At 46.0% G+C, this 16,812-nt stretch overlaps 2 protein-coding genes across 2 annotated transcripts in view; both read right to left on the minus strand.

Moving 5' to 3' along the window:
• Positions 1 to 151: 151 nt before the first annotated feature.
• On the minus strand, positions 152 to 12,995 carry npc1 (Niemann-Pick disease, type C1). The gene is made up of 25 exons (XM_037457220.2): positions 12,821 to 12,995; positions 10,811 to 10,936; positions 10,554 to 10,660; positions 10,110 to 10,255; positions 9,729 to 9,896; positions 9,367 to 9,616; positions 9,143 to 9,225; positions 8,643 to 9,013; positions 8,225 to 8,451; positions 7,510 to 7,610; positions 6,847 to 6,949; positions 6,546 to 6,735; positions 6,241 to 6,423; positions 5,902 to 6,016; positions 5,628 to 5,755; positions 5,303 to 5,437; positions 5,081 to 5,170; positions 4,787 to 4,977; positions 4,182 to 4,297; positions 3,768 to 3,897; positions 3,486 to 3,671; positions 2,816 to 3,047; positions 2,374 to 2,487; positions 2,114 to 2,276; positions 152 to 2,016 (listed from the first exon to the last, which is right to left on the minus strand). Exons 1-25 carry the CDS (start codon positions 12,896 to 12,898, stop codon positions 1,934 to 1,936), a joined length of 3,816 nt encoding a protein of 1,271 aa, XP_037313117.2. The 5' UTR covers positions 12,899 to 12,995; the 3' UTR covers positions 152 to 1,933.
• A 2,592-nt stretch (positions 12,996 to 15,587) lies between these two features.
• egfra (epidermal growth factor receptor a (erythroblastic leukemia viral (v-erb-b) oncogene homolog, avian)) overlaps positions 15,588 to 16,812 on the minus strand; it is a 30,477-nt gene continuing 29,252 nt past the window's right edge. The window contains exon 28 of the mRNA XM_037457221.2: positions 15,588 to 16,091. Within this exon, the coding sequence (XP_037313118.2) occupies positions 15,733 to 16,091 (359 nt within the window). The 3' untranslated portion in view covers positions 15,588 to 15,732. The remainder of the gene's footprint in view (positions 16,092 to 16,812) is intronic.

Raw genomic sequence — 16,812 nt, forward strand, 5'->3', positions numbered from 1 at the left:
ACAGCAGAGGGGTGTCTCTGCAAGGCTCCACCCCCACTGATCACTGAGAGCCTGAAGTAGAGGGAGCTCCAGGAGCAGATTCAGGCGCCACCCGGTGGTCAGTGTGGAAAACATACATGTCCATACAGACAGGCATATGTTATGCAACATATTAAAAAATAAAAGTTTCGCAACATACTTTTCTGTGAGGTATTTAATATCTGTTAAAAGCTAAAACATTGCAATGCTCGGTTTAGTCTGTTTTCCACATGTATATTCTGCAATGATGAGATGATTTGTCCGTATCAATGTACAGTATTAATGTACACTGTTAACCAACACATTTGTTTTGTTAGTCATGATACAAAATATTAATATTCCCTGGCCTTGAAGATTTATTTCACTGTTCATGGAAGCAATTCGGCAAAAACCCAATTTCAAACAAGGAAGGGTCCCATTCCTTTAAGACAGAGCGCATACACCTCGGGTAAAATATTTAACACGTCTTCCACCGAGGTCACAACCCTCTTCAAATTAATCTAGTTTGGCGATCAGCTCCACTGGCTGCAGGCCCTTCTGTTACGTCTGGTTGACCTTGCAAAGTGAGGCCATCACACTTTTTTTTTTTAAAGAAAGTGATGCATGGTAACAAAATGTTAATAGTTTAAAAAAAAAATACTGCACACTTTTGAGTTACTCCAGTTTTCTATATCAACACACTCAAGATGAGACAGGAGAATATCTGAATTAGTCCTGTTTAAGCTATTTACAGTTAAATGTAAAGCTCATCTCCTTAATTAAAAAAAACCTTCTGTTCAGTAACCGCAAAGCATCTCATTTAAACTCAAATGTAAAGTCACGTTAAGTTCACACAATCGCACCCTTTGGACCTGGCATCCACATGTATCGGGGTTTCACTAAAACCCCCCCCCCAAGCGGGACTAACAACCCTGTTTATGCAAACACTTCAAAAAAGGACATTTAACATACATTAAGTGGCTCTAAAATGGAATGTTGCACCGGAACACCCAATAGCTTCCAATGTGGAAATAAAGGACTTTGCTGCAGGGAAAAACACAACACAAGTTTTGGCCTCTGGGTTTCAGTCCGCTGATGTTTAAATAAAAATAAAAAGAGACTTTGAGGTTTCCCTTTGGAGACTGTTTGCATCCTTGTGAAAGCCGAAAGTTAAACCGCTTCCTTCAGTGCACGGATGGGAGCACTGGTAAAAACAGGACTGCACACAGTGGCCCAGGGAGCCCGTTATTGGAAGGTACTCTGCTACAACTGTACTGCTTTATAATAAACACAATAATTATATATTACCATTTGTAGTTATAACACAGTTAAAAACCCAGATATGATGTGGATGCCAGGTACTGTGAGCGCCCATGAAATCATCAGTCAATAAAGGACTCCTCGTATCAAATAGTTTCTACAAAATCTCACGTAAGTAAATCATTTTCTGGTACAAATTTAGTTTCTCTGTATAATAAAAAAGAAAAAAGAAAAAGCTAACCGGTTTTACCCTTTTGAGTTTTCCCAATCAAAACATCTCGTAGTTTGTCTCTGAAACTGATGCTGGGATCTCCTACATTCACAATCAAAATACAATGTTTGCTCATTCTAAAAACGCTGAACTCAGGCTTTTTCTCCCTGTAGTGTGAGGAGGAGGAGGAGGAATGGTGGTGGTGATGGTGTTGGGGGGGGGGGGGGGTCCAAAGTCTTCTTAGGAAATCAATAAGTTTGCAGTTGGCCCTGTCCTCTGGCGCTCCTATTCCCAAGTATTCCTATTCCTGAGTTAAATCCGTGCATAGTAGTGGCAACGAGCGAGGAGGACGACGACGATGATGATGATGAAGACGGCGTCATTAATCTCAGAAGTGGCTTGCGCTCACACCCACGCAGTCCCTTTCAGACAAATAGTTCATTGTTCATTGTCCCAGACAGCCTGCTAGTAGTTGAGGAGGCGCTCCCTTTCTGTACCAGCGTTGCGCTTGTTAGCTGAAAACACTTTAGCTTTGTTCACCGAGGGGCCTGAGGAAAGAATACAAAGAAGATGAGGACACACTCGATTCAAGTCAACAGGAAACGTGTCGTAGAACGTCGTCTTTAAAAGTGTGACATTGCTGACCGATATAACTGAGCAACACGGGCAGGAAGATGAGGCCGTGCGTTGCCCCCAGCAACACTATGGCCAAGTACATCCTGAAGTAGAAGACCTGGAAGATCTGCGACTTGGAAAGAGCCAGGATGAGGATTCCTCCGAACTTTGTCAACGTGATCCCACTGAACACCTGCGGGGGAAAAAAAGACCCGGAGCCGATCCAAATGAGCATCAACGCAGGAGGTTTAGGGTTCGTAGATGAGGCGTCAACCCGAAGGGAGACCTACCGAGCTGCCCATGTGGGCCAGCGCCTCCTCGGCCCGCTCCACCCGGCTGTTCTTCACACTGATGGAAAAGGCTCGCACGATGTGGCTGCAGAACTCCACCGAGATGCCGCAGCACTGCATCAGACCAAAGGCACAAATGTTACCATGGTCTTGTCATCAAAATGACTTTATTAAAATAAAATGTGGCCAATTAAAACGGATCAAAGCAAAGCGACTCAAAGTTGAACCACAACTATATAAAAAGTCTTTTTTTTTTTTCGCTTTAAAAGAATTGGTGTCGGTGCCGTGCTTTGACCGACCTAATTGGTCAAACTTTTGTCAATAGCAGAAATAAAAACCCCAAAGAATAAATATGCCATAAAAACCTCGTCTATTTCGACACACAATAAATGTTCTCTCAAGTCACGCGTCAGCCGATGAAAGAGGGGAGTGACGTTCTCACCATGACCAGGTTCACGAGGGAAATGGCGTTGAGGCTGATGCTCCACAGCCACATGACGCCAAACATGTTGACCAGGATCATGGCGATGGTGACGGAGACGAGCGCCGCCGACCACACCTCGAAGCCCAGCAGCACCGCCGACACGGCGAAGATGGCGCCCAGCGACACGCTCAGGTTCAGAGCCGTGTCGCGCGCGATGGTGAGGTACTGCTCGTAGAACACGTAGAAGATGCTGTGGGGGGGAAAAAGGGGGGGGAAACGAGGTCCGTGGACTCATTGTTCATTCTTAGGAGTATTAGTATTATTACTACATATAGTATTACTCGTCGACCAAGAGTACAATTTAACACATGCAGGAACACTTTTATCCTGGACTGTGAGAGCATGTCAGCAAGAGGAATTGGGGCCTCGAGGTCAAACAGCAGCTATAGTGCCATTTATTTTGTTTACTATTGCGGTGTACTGATCCATTAAGTACTTCACAAAGTCTCTCCCCACTGCCCTTAAACATTGACTGAAAAACCTCACTGGTGTTTCACCTAACAGCACATAAACGTGTCAGTGGACTGAAGACACCTTCTCATGTTCACAAAAAAGACAGCTCTAATTGACCGTGTACTACTGAAAGAGTAAAAGCCCGAGCGCCACGTGGCGTAAAACGGGAACTCACCTGTAGGCGAACACTTTGTGGCCCACGGACGCCGTCGCGTTGGCGGCCAGGACGCGAGCCATTTTCAGCGCTTCTATGAAATCCGGGGATTCTTTCAGGATGGTGTGGAAGGTCATGAAGTAGGAGGCTCCGACCCCGGTGCGGTTGGGGTACACGTCCACTGCTGCGCCGTAGGCTGCGTGGCCGCTGGAGGGGCATCAGCGCGGCGTGAGACACACGAAACGATGCGAAGGCGCGCAGTTTTAATGCGAAAAACGTTGTGCGGCAGAGCGGTGAAGTTACCCCTTTCCACACTTTGTGTTCGGATTGTCGGACAGAAACATGGGTAAAAACCGCATGAAGTCTTCTCCTTCTGGCCGCTGCTTCCCAGCGGGACTCATGGGTCGACAGTGCACACAGGAGGGGTCGACCACTGGAAAACAATAGCGGCCTTTCTATTAACACTCAGCCCACGCCGTTGGAGAAATTTGATCAGAGATAAAAGTCCTGAACTGAAAAGGTTTTGTCACGAGAGAAAAATAAATGGATGTTATTCATTATGTTTTGATATTTCCATGCTGGATTTTTTAGTTTTTAACAAAACGCATATTACTTTAAAACATATTTAATGGATGATGTCACTTCAGCAATCATTTTTCACTGTCAGCAGCTTGTGACAGCGGGTTGAAGGCATGTTGACATGAGATTTAAACCTACCTGAGGCATTGCAGAACTCCCCGCTGGTGTTGTGGTATCGACAGCAGGAGGACTGAGGCTTCACCCAGTCAAAGTAGTCATCGAGCCAAGAGGACGGCGTGAAGGCAACGGTTGAGCTGGGGGGGGAAACGGATCATTTTACCACAGGTCAGCGCAGACATACTTTACGTTTACTCAAAAGTGAACCTTGTCTGAACTCATCTGAAGTGTTGCGTCCGAAGCACAATTGCAATTAAACTCTTTTCAAACAGGTTCTACGCCACTTCCTGCACCTCATTTTTCCTTTTTATCTTCAAGACGATAACAGCAATGATTCCTAAAACTAAGGAATGCGGTTCCCTCATCATTGTGGTCATGTGCTTGAGGCCACTGTAGAAAATAAGCTTGATATATTTGAACATTCTACAACCTAAAGAATGACTGAAAAAAAAACCTACTCGTCAATTCAGACAATAACGGCACGATTCTGTCATAATTCCTCTTGCTGAACCAGATGTGGAAGTCACATGACTGTCGGTCAGCCTACAGCACAAATAATCCATTTTCTCTCCGTGCAAATAAACCCTTCACGTGACCCACGTGGCTTCTTCTAAGCCAGCACTCACTAGTTGCTGATGAGTGAGGCGCTGTACACCTGCTGGACCAGAGAGTCGTTATCGCAGCCGACGCCGCCGCACACGGCGTTCTGCCCCTCTGCACTACTGTAGTTCAGACCGTCCTCCACCACAAAGTACACCGGGGCGCCGGTGTTCAGGTACATGGTCAGGTTCTTGAAGTAGTCGAGCACATACGAGTCCTGGATGATGAAAAAGGGACGGATCATCAGCACGAATCTCTGGAGTCCAATGCAGTATGCGATGGGCAAATGTAAAAAAAAACAACAACAAAAAAACACATACGTCAGGCATGGAGAGTTTCTGGTCCAGTCCAATCTCTACTTTATTCACCACAGCCATACTGAAAGAGAGCATCCCCACAAACACTGCCACCTGAACAAAGGGAAATGGGGGGGGAAAAAACATTTATAAGAACAAACGATTCCATCCTGTGAACAGCCGGTGTGATCTACTGAATGAAAAATATCAGTCCAACTGGAACGAAGCGGCCACGGAGGTACTCACTATGATTGGTCGGACCCACTCTTTGAGGATGAACGGCGCAAAGATTTTCTTGAAAAAACGGAAGAGGAAACTGTCCGTCCGCGTCTCCTGACCTTCCGGCAGCTTCGCACAGCAAAAGATGTCGAGTCGATTGGCCTATTTAATACAACAAACAACGTATTTGATGAGGGTAACCGATATAAAAAGGTAATATTGTGTCACTGAGGGAGTTTTCAATACAAAAAAGGGGAAGTAATCAGTCCTATTAGCCAAAACAGAGATTGGTAGAGCTCCGTAGCCCCTCCGGTGTCATCACTTATGTCACCCTCAATTCCGTCAGACTCACCTCCTGTCTCCTGGCGTCCAAGCCGAGCAAGCTGACGAAGCAGCTGATCTGCAACAGGAAATCGATGAAGACGGCCAAGCCAGCAAAAAGAGAGAAAGTCCTCACTGCGGGCATGTTGGACAGGGCTCCTGCAGAAGAAAAGGTCAACAGTTTAATCAGCATGGGAGTAAATCCTGTCCATCCCGTCTGTTTCCATTCAGCGAGGCCCGTTAGCACTTAGAATACAGATTGCCTGGGTGCATATGGGGTATATTAAATGGGGGGTGTGTTTTACCCAGGAAAAAGGCGACCGTCTCCGACAGGGAGGAGAGAAGCATGCTGGGGGCTACGTCTCCAAGGATACGGCCAATCTGCTGGTGTAGTTCCTCCTGGGGCATCCGCTCATCCCGCTGTTCAAAAGGTACAGATAGAAAATCACTTTTTAGAATGTTTAACAGCGTTTTATCGGCAGCGTGCAAAAACAACGGGAGACTTCTATTTAAGAGACAGCACAGTTGTGATGGCAAACAAACCAAAATATGTCACTTTCCAAGTGAATGAATTCCCAGCCGAGTAATTAAGATGACGGTAGTTTAAAATCTACGGCTTGGGAGATGTGGGGTTGTGCAGGTACCTGATACGCTTGCACTACAATAAAGATGTTGTCCACCCCGACAGCCAGCACCAGGAAAGGAATGACCTCGATCACAATGAGGGTGAGGGGAATGCCACAATAGCTGAAGATCCCGAGTGAGGAGGAGACCGAGCTGAGCACGATCAGGATTCCTGATATACCCAGAGAGATCTTTGAGTCCACCTGTACGGCCAGAAGGAGAGAGAGCATCGGTCAGGAAGTAGTTTGGCTGCTCGTTCCCTAAAATGCCAGATAACGGGAAACCGTGTAATAGTGTGGGAAAACAACGACAGACGGTTTCTTACCATCAGTCTCCTGAAGCTGTTGATGTGACCCAGGGCCAGCGAGATGTAGATGAACATTATGGCGTAGCTGACCACGATGGTACTGATGTCGCTTTTGCTCTCTCGGTCTATTTCATCTTCAATACTCCTCTCCGCACTAAAGGCTATGGTCAGGTTGGGATTTTGGAAGTTCTTCATGAACTTGACGAATCTAAAAAAAACGCGCAGACAAAGCAGTTTTGGTCAAACGCAAAGACGGCATTAACGGTGTTTGTTGGAGAGCCAAAGAAGCTCTCTCTTCAGAAACAGACAGCAGGCTCACTCTTTCTCCCAGGCGCGAGCTTTGCCCAGCCTCACGGAGTCGTTCAGGTAGTTGTTGATTGGGAAGGTGATCACCAGAGCGGTGGCATTGTTGTAGTTGGTTTCTGTAATGAAGACGCAGTCATTGCAACGGTTGCACAAACCACAGTGGCTCGTACCAATTGGCACATGGCGAGGAGCTAATGGCAGCTACGGGTGTGGTTTTTGTGTGTGTGTGTGTGTGCGTGCATGAGAGGAATTTGGTAATGTCAGAGTTTGCTCTTTGTTCAAGGAAGAAATAATCCCAAAGCGCCGAAGGCTTCTCGCTTTTCCTGACTGGCTTTGGAACAAGTTTGGACTGCTTCTCGGATGGTTTTCTGTAACCAACCATCTGGCGTTTCAGGTCGGATCACCAGGCGTGAGGCTGGAGGGGCCAACGCCCCCTTTTTGTATTTCCCTTGTTCGGACCACACCCGCCGCAGTATTTAACTTTCATTTTGATCTCAGCTACAAACGTGTAAAGTTTCATGAATGCATCTTCGTTGGGGCAAACAGCTCAAAACTGCTTCTGTAGTAGCTCCCACTGCAACAGCTTACACATTGAAGAATCTTCAGAGGATGCAAAGTGATTACGTAACTAAAGTAAATTCTTCTCGGCCCTCAATAAGGTGTTAACCCAGCTCACCGTCATAACCCCCGAGGGCCAGCCAAGGGAAGACGGGGCCGCCGAAGGTTCCCAGGCAGGGGTCGTGGAGTTGGGTGGTGTCGTTGAGGGATGCGGGTGCACTGTGGAATAAAAGATCAACACAGTTGATGGCCTGAAGAATAACAGCCATTATGATAGATAGATAGATAGATACTTTATTAATCCCAAATGGGAAATTTGTGAAAAAGTGAAAGCATGTACAGTGGGGTGGAATATGTATCAAATAGAATTAGAGATTTAAATTAAGACAGTAGTGCAATGGTATTGATATTAAATTAAGACAGTGGTTGACAAGACAAATGGTTGTTCAAATAAACCAGGATTTAGCCAGAGGTGTTTTGTTGCACAGTGATATTGCAGATTTATCAGCACAGGTTTCTGCCATTAGAGACATCATGCCAGCGCGGTTAAGAGAAACAGAAGAGAGGCCGCTGCGTGACAACCACAACTAAAAGGGGGAAGTGCGATTGTGCTTTTTTATTTCTGTTTTCAAAATGACAGGCACCACAGTCCATGGAACTATTTGTAGCTCGGCAGGTTTTGACCTATTTTTTCCTGTTTTAAAAAAAATAATCTTTGACCGTTTCCTGAACCTTCTAAAACATTTCTGTTGGAACTTACGACTAAGACCACCGGAGGGCCAGCTTAATGGCTAACATATAAAATTCAGAAAATAAAAAGTGGCAAACCTCACCTGACACAGTAGAGGAAGTGGGAGTGATAGTCAGCCCAAACAAAGAAGTCGTCTCCTGCGCTGTGGTCCAGCACATCGTGGCTGTTTTGGAAGTAGTTGAGGACACTGAAGATGGTGCAGTTGTTATTGTAAGGAGCCAGTGGGGCCAAGCAGATGTCCTTCAGGGTGACCGTTTGGCCCTCGAATGTCGCTGTGAGGCTTTCGATGTCAAGCTGAAGATCCAGCACCTGGTTGGTTACGGTTTCAAAGGATGAAAGTGGAAAGAGAAAAGGGAACCAGTCAACCACAGTGTTCAAAGGGAGCAGCTGCAACGTTCCAATTTCACCTGGTCATGGGAACAATAATACTTTAGACCAAAATAACAGTGGCTTCAACGACAAAACAATGCCTGTGAATTTGACTCCTCCCACTAACCCACCTGGTGGAGGATGTCATTTCTCAAGATGGCTCCAAATGGGACATCTGATCCCATGGGGTACGGCGAGTAGATAAAGCGATCTGTGATCGGCGTGGTGATAATGAGCTGCGTCGTTCTGAAAAAGGGTCCGAAGTGGCTGTCAAAGAAGTCCTTCTCTTGGCGCGCCTGGCTGCTGGGAGAAGACCACAGCTCAACGGGGTCGGTGGTGATGCGCATGTAGACCAGTCCCCCGGAGGAGGCCACCACCACTACCAGGCTTCCCAGTAGGACCACGGAGGGATGCCGCACACAGAAGGAGCCCCAGGAACTGAAGAAGGTCCGCAGGGCATTCTCGAAGCTTTCACCCAGCGTTTCACACCACGATGCATTTACTTTAGAGCAGAGAAATAAGGGGAATTGGCTTATGTAACGACGCTGTTATTACACGCATTACGCCATTAGAAGATTACATTTGTGGCCCAGCCACCTGACGCTTTCTCTTGTTTGATGCATTACGATACCTTGATCCGGGTTATCGGCGTTGAGAGACAGCGGGTTTTTGCTGTCCAATATGGGGCCGTACTCCGACAGGATGGTCTTCTTCCTGTAAGCACAAAAACCATGCAAGCCAGTTTGGTATTAACTCCTAAAGCAAGCATACCAACAAATAGTTTTTTTTAAGTGGTTGTGCAAGAATAATGCAGAAATCTTATTAGAATACAGCACAAAAAAAAGAATCCTTTACCTGTAGTACCAAACTCCCAGCACAGCTCCAAAAAAGATCAGCAGGAAGGCCAAGTAAGAGATCCACATGATGACAGTCATGGCGTCCATACCAAAGATTCTCCACGGAGGGGGGAGAGGGGGAGGCACGGGTTTGGGGCCGCAGGCCTTTGTGCAGTCCTGACAGGAGCAGGGACCCGAACCGTCCTCCAGGCCCTCGGTGCAGGCGTACGTCTGGTTGTTCATGGGATTGTAGCCAGACACCGGGACGTCTAGTGCAAAGACACGGCACCACGAGTTCAGCACACAGATATCAACAGGTTTGTTTGGTTGTATAAATTGCCTTATGACTTGATCCAGAAGAACGTAAAGATTTAAGTTTACCTGAGAATATGGGGATGATGGGGAAAGGGGATTGTCCGTTATCTGTGTTGAACATGTATTGAATCCAGTTGGTAGCGTTGCAGTCCTTTGCGTCCTTTCCACACAGCATTGACAAGGCCTTCGTGTTAGTGGATGGAACCTGGACGTCCTTACAGGCATTGTACATGCCTGGAAAACAAAACAGTTGATTCATTCGGGGGGGTTGAACTTTATTTTCACTAAATGAAATGGCCAATCTTATTTTTCATTTGACTAAAAATGCAGTTATGGCCACAAGTCACCCACAAAATGACAACACTGAGCAGGAAACTGAGCGCACTCAGCAGGAAAACGATGAGAACTGAGCTGTTTTTCAAATCTGAAACCCGGCCGTGAACTCACCGTTGGCAAAGGTCTGTCCGATGTAGTACTGCACTTCCATGACACTTGTGCCATTGACCTCAGTGGTGTTCATGAATTGACTCTGGTGAGGGCTGCATGTCAGCTCACAGAAGAGGTTCATGAAGTTGCTTGAACAAGCGGGACACCTGCACGCAGAGACACGGCAGTGAGGCAAGAAGGATTCTGGGGGTTTTGTTGTTGCATAGCACAGTCAAATATTCCAAAGTTTAAGAGTGTATAACACATTAAAAAACGAAACAAAAATGCAGTAGAGTAAATTGACAAAGATTGCTCCATTAACCCCTTATTTAGAACAAGTTCAAACAAGTTCCAAACAGCAGGCATACGGACAGATTCGAAAAGGCCAAAGGCTCCAATCACTCATAATGCGCTTCACGGCATGTCATGTGCTTCATTGGTTAATGTTGTAACCGCCATGCGTACCGGGACAGGAACTGTAGGGCCAGCTGGAGGCTCCCTTTGAGGCTGTTCAACTGGTTAACGTCGCAGCAGACGCTTCGGTTTCCATAGTCATATCCGGGACAGAGCTCCTGTAAGGAAGCACCAAAAGGGATTGAGACACTCTGGAAGTGAAATAGCAGCGGTATGTCACAGATGATGGATGGTTTGATCAAATGTCAGCAAAAAACAGGAGGAGAAAAAAAAAAAAGGAAAATAGAAATCAAGATGCCGCTGCATACCGCGAGCAGCTCGTAACCCTCCGGGTCGACCGGCTTGGGAGGACCAGTGTAGTTGCAGTTGTACTTTTTTCCCACAATTTTGGAGTCCCCACACTCCCCGTACCACACACAGCGCTGTGCATCCACCTGACGGAAAGAAGACCCAAAGACAGTGGTCATTAGTTCAATGCTGTTCATGAAGCAAATACATGGGTTTAGAGTACATTGTTCAGTGTCCGTTCCTTACTTGAAGAGTGTTTTGATTTTAAAAGTTTGTGTCTATTTTTTCATGTAATGAAGACACGGACCAACTCTTACTAAGGAAACCAAGACAGCTCGAATGCAGTTCCCCTAAAGAGGTCCATCATAGGAGCACGCAGCTTACTTTGGGCTGCTCAAAAGGACAGGGGGGGTATGAGCTGTACCTCTAACATTTCTCAACTGTCAAACCTCCGGTCAAACCTCTTTCCTGTGTTTCTAGTATCTTGTGAATTGCACGTCTGAAAATAAAGATTTGCATGTGTGAAATTAAATATTTCACTTCTGCAAAAGTGTTTCCATTCGAAGAGATTTCCTTGAAATAAACCGAGTCGGTTTAGTCACCGCGTGCGCCGACCCCCCATTCAGCGTCACGACAGCACGCCACAGGAAGGAGGACGGGGGGGGGGGGGGGGGGACAGATTTCCTCGGCAACATAACACCACACGGTGACTCCTGTTAAAAGTTCCAAAAACGTCCAGCTTCTGTTGTGCGAGTCGTCGCTTATCTGTCTATTCAGCAGCAGAGCGCTCACATGTTCTTTACTGGGAGGGGAAGTTAAGGAAGTCAATTCACTTACTCCACAACTTACTCACACATGAGAAAGCACGGTGTTACACTCTGTCCTCCTCGTGCCTCGTGCTATTGAGTTTAAGGGCAGCGCTTGCATTATCTGCGTCGGTTGGAGTTTCATGCAGCTGCAGACAAGTGCCGGTACTCAAACTACCGCGTAACAACTATTTGTCCAAGGTCAACTTCCCAAGGTCAGAGCTAGTTGTGCGATGCTTGTTTGTGTTGAGTAAGACCCGTTTGTTCTGCATAAACTGGGTCATAGATATAAACAGAAACCTGAAACCCCAAACCCTTCCAAAAGGAAATCAAACACACATTTCTGGAAATGAATTCCATCGTATCAGCTGCAGTCTCAAAATACTAAATATTTTGACTCACATACCACACTGGTATTTGATTTTAGCTGGATGTTGTCATAAAAAGGTAATGATTAATCACATTTTGAATGATCAGATTCTTAGCATTGTTTTGTAGTCGGATTGACGTTAATTACCTCACGAATAGGAGTGAAAGAAAGACAAAGGAATAGTGTAGAGCAAGCAAGCACTTATCTGCATCTGATTATACCTAATCAATGACAGATTCCACGAGGGGGAGGGGGGGTCTGAAATGACATCTTTAAAAGAAGAAAATCTTATTTCCCTTGATTGACATAATTCATTTAGTCTTGATACAAAGTTAATAGTATCAATCATATTCTCCACGGTAGGAACATTTTTTAATAAACATGGGACGTCCATGATTCGTTTAAAGCTGGTGCACACGCAACGATTGTGTTGAAGCGGTATTTACTTTATGTATTATTACAATATTGTTATACTTTTCATCACCATGGCAACATGTTTTAAACAACATATAGGCGGTATTAAAAATATTTTTATCCGGTTGCCGGACCGAGCAGCTCGTGTCTGGAATGTCGAGGCTAACGCCTGGGTAACATACTTTGGGGTTATGGCTAACAAAGACGGTGCGGTTTAAAAAAATTAAAAAAAATTACACAAGAGATTATATTTGAGCTGCGGTCGAGTCGATCACTAGCTGCCGCTGTTTTTGGACGATGGTAGAAAAAGAAAGCCTTGAATTAAACGTTGACGGTGGTCTAACCGGAGTTTCGCTAGCAGAGCCAGAGAAGCGTCACACTAGCAACGGCTGACCAAGCTGAGTCACCGCTTAGTCACGAGAGGGTTAGTTGACACTCACCCATTGAAAAGGTCCCTCTGACAGGAGAATAATGAAGAGAAGTGCAGATAAAAGGCTTTTCCCCGGTAGCTTCCCCATCCCTCGAACTGAAACGACCGAATGGTAAGTGACCGACTGCCCACTTAAAGTTTCGGAGGTCTTGTTGTTGGTTTTTTTTCTTCTTCGCGTTGTCCGTTCGGGGAGGAGACAAACTGTCTTCTCCGTGCTGCCACCTAGCGGCCCTGAGTGCGCACTACACCACCTTACTGTTGTAACTACATTCATCTACTCTAATTAATAATACACAAAAACCTATTTTAACAATCAGATTCTGGTTTCATTATTTTACTGCATATAATTCGACTGCATCAGGAAATATGTCCCAGGTGTATTTCCATTGTTGGTGTTTACACATTCCATCGGCCCGTTATCAGTACACAGAGAACTCCTCATCTCAGTTGTTGTTAATGATCTGCTTTTCTAACGTTTGGGAAAAATGTCTATCCAATCTGATTGAAGTCAGTCCAAACAGCCCTGATGAAGCAGATATGCTGAGTTTCAAACTGTCAATTTATTGCGTTGAATTGTCAATAAGAGGAACTTTGCATGTTTCTTCCCCCCTCTTTTTTGAACGTGGTTTGCTTTTCAAATATTTCATGTTAGTGAAACATACTTGAAACCAAGTCTGCAGCTGCATCAAATACCAAGTGGTATCATTTCTGACAATTCAACCTTTACCATGTACTGTTTGACTTGTATAACAGTCTGATCTCTAGAACCTGCAGACCTGCATACATTAAATAAATGCTAACTTCATCGCAGGTGTAATGCATCTTTTACTCTAATGTTTTAAATTGGTTAAGATGTGCGGTGTTGGCAGTTCATCTAGACTGCAGCTCATTAAAAGTTGGAGAGTTTAATATCACATTTTCCCCTTGGCTTGATATTTTAATTCCCTTAAGTTTTTAATGTCCTGAGCACAGCAGACAGCAGCATTTCTTGCCCTGGTGTTTAAGACAACCATTTTTTATTTTAACGAATTACTCAGTTTCCCCCGAGTCGAAGTTGATCTCTTCAGTTAAGTTTAATCTGACTAATTAGCAATGAAAGGGCCTATTTAGGAAATAAAACCTCCCCAACTCACCTCCTCTTTGATATGGAAAAGCTATTGTTTCATGTTCAATGAGATTTGTTCTCATATCTTGACGTTGTTTCTCTTATCTGGTCAGTAGTGGTTTCAGGTCACATCACTGGTGCTCACACCACAACAGAGTGGATGTTGCTCCCATCATTGATGATCTGCTCAATACATTTCATCAGCGTGCTACTTGAAGTTCGTCTGGGGTCAAGATAAGATGATTGAGTAGATCAGTTATCACTCGGCTCCCATTCCTTCCTGTATCTCGCTCTTCACCACATACTTAATGAAGCTGGGGGGGGAACAATCGCGGTCTCTCCATAGAAAAAAAAGATTTATTCAAGTTCACTTTTGACTGAAATAATCACAAATCAGGAATAAGTGCATTTTCACGTATGCTGTGACAAAACTGTGTACTGAGTATAAATTATGAGTGATTATTTTGGAGTATATCACAGTGTAATCACTGTGTTCTGTACATGTACCTGTGTAAAATCTGCAAAAGGTTGCTACAATAGTCTATTCCTTTAAAACTAGGAATAATATTTGCAAAGTTTAATGCTCTTTCAAGACTACAAACCAAGAGCAGACTCAGAGATATGTTGTCAACACCCGGTGCGAAACATCTGTCTACATTTGAGTTAACAAATAAAATAAACAGACAAGGAAAAGTCTCCAGCCACTAATATAGATACATTAGACCACAAACATATGAAACGCTTCTTGTTTCTGGCCATTCAAATAGTGTGTAAAACAACTCATGCGTACAAGGAAAATACTTCTAATCCAAACATTCAAACAAGTTACTCACATGACCTAAAACAGTTCTGCCTGAATTTTAAAAAAAAGTGGGGAAAAAAAACATTAAAACATAGTTTTGTTGCAATAGTAACTTTAAGTGAAAAAACGACTTCCTGGGTGCACAAACTATTTACCACATGTAGGCGAACTGTGGATTAACACAAGTGTGCTTCATGCTACACCAGTGCTCCGGGGTTTCAATTAGAACACTACTCAGTGGGAATACCACCACAGTCACATGTTGGCCTCTCTACACAGTTAAGTGTGATGTCACACATCTGGAGACGAGGTCTCCGACCCTCTGGTTTCTATCCAAGAGCAGCCAGTTTGTCATGCATACAGGACCGTCTTAGAGCACAAAAGAAACGCATTGAAACGCATCAACTCTCCAGTATTCCCATTTAAACAGACTGTGCGTTGCGACATTCTCTCTCCTCGTCGACTCGGCCTCCAGGATGAGTGTCGTCAGGCCCCCGACAGCCGAGTCAGCATTTTACTCTCAGGGACTCGCCCTCTAATCTTCTTGAATGGCCCCTCGGGGGGGGGGGCCAATGCGCCACTGCACGTTGTCGTCCCCTTGGTTTCCCAGCGCGTCAATACTGTTGTCTCATTGTGCATCTGACTTGTGAAGCTACAACACAAGTACCTTTTTTTTTTTAATAGAGGCGTTTTTACGTCCTTTGCGTCACTCGTTTTTGACGACACACAACACTCATTTTCAACATTTAGAGGGATTTTCAGAAGACGTCTTCACGTTCTAAGAAGGGCTGATGCGGCGTCTCCCTCAGGTCAACTGAAGTCCTCCTTCGGTGCGGCCCTGACCGACAAAAAGTCATTTTTTGGTTTGCGGGGGGGGGGGGGGCGGGTAAAGGAAAGCCACGTGCGACCCGCACTGCGTCCATCGCAGCGCACACATCGGCGCCCCTTGTCAAAAGGGGCCCCCGGAAAAAACAGGTCTTTTTCGCGTGTACCGCCCCGGGTTCCCCCGCGGCCCTCAGTCCGGGCCCAGGTACCCTGCGTTCTCAGCCGCCGGGATGTGTCCGTTGGCGTGGGTCTTAGCCGGAGGGGTGAAATCCTGCCGGTAGTCCGGGTTGTCTATGCTGTTCTGCGCCGCGTACCGCCGGACGCCGTGGGCCGCGCCGTTGGAGGCGAGCGGGAGGAGGAGGGGGGGGGCGGGCTGCGGCTGCGCCGCCTCGTTGAGGTACTCGGGCGCGCCCGGCCCGCTTCTGAAGCAGTTGAGGTACTCGGCCTCCGCGTCGTCCGAGGAGATGGTGGGGAGGGCGGCGCGGGGCGGGCCCGGGCGCCGGTAGCCGGGGTTCGCCACATCGGAGACTCCGTTCTGGTTCATGTACTCTGTGAGGAAGACGCAGACGTTAAACGGGGCGCTGTGTAGTTCTCATCGTGCACGGCTTGAACAGAAACTAGCAGGTCGTTTGTAAAACTGAACAGCACATAACGGCGCCATGTTTTGGCCCATTAACCGCACACCATCACGTCGCCGCTGATCATTTTCAGTCTGCAGACCGACTCCCAGGCTTGTTTTGAGCAAAGGGGCCGTGCTGCTATTCTTCTTCTTCACGTGCGGGGGGGGGGGGGGGGGGGGGGGGGGGCGGTTTATTGACTGCATCATTCGATCCGTCATCATAATAAAACATTACGCTCAGCGTTTGACAGAAGTAGAGTGTTATGGGAAATGTAGAATCGAGTGTGTCTCTGGAGCTTCATCCTTACTAAGGCTTAAAAATGGGGATAACTCGTCCTCCCGGCTGCGTCGTCTATGACTTGAAACCAACTTCAGACCAATTACGAGCCTTTCATTTGATTTCCTTATTCATAAAGGCCATTGTGGCCAAACGCCATTGGCAATACAGTTGTGAGGAGCATCTGTTCACAAGAATCTTCACCCAACGATGCATTCGAGGAACTCTAAAAGGCATTCTAAAAGCTATGCATCTATGAGCTGCATTAAAGTAAAGATATATATAATCATTTTAATAGCAATAGGTTTTGAATACGCCTGCCTGGTGTTGGCACTGTGGTTAGTGCGGCCAGCAGTGCAATAAGTACAGCAATG

The sequence above is a fragment of the Pungitius pungitius genome, chromosome 15 (genome assembly GCF_949316345.1).
Source record: "Pungitius pungitius chromosome 15, fPunPun2.1, whole genome shotgun sequence".
In the NCBI taxonomy this organism is placed as follows: Eukaryota; Metazoa; Chordata; class Actinopteri; order Perciformes; family Gasterosteidae; genus Pungitius; species Pungitius pungitius.

Excerpts from the sequence above, each read along its gene's own strand:
- npc1 (XM_037457220.2), bottom strand. The coding sequence starts at position 12,898 with ATGGGGAAGCTACCGGGGAAAAGCCTTTTATCTGCACTTCTCTTCATT. Across the intron at positions 5,756-5,901 it reads GACGGTCGCCTTTTTCCTGG|GAGCCCTGTCCAACATGCCC; the intron begins GTAAAACACACC and ends TTTCTTCTGCAG. Across the intron at positions 3,048-3,485 it reads CACAAAGTGTTCGCCTACAG|CATCTTCTACGTGTTCTACG; the intron begins GTGAGTTCCCGT and ends TCCCCCCCACAG.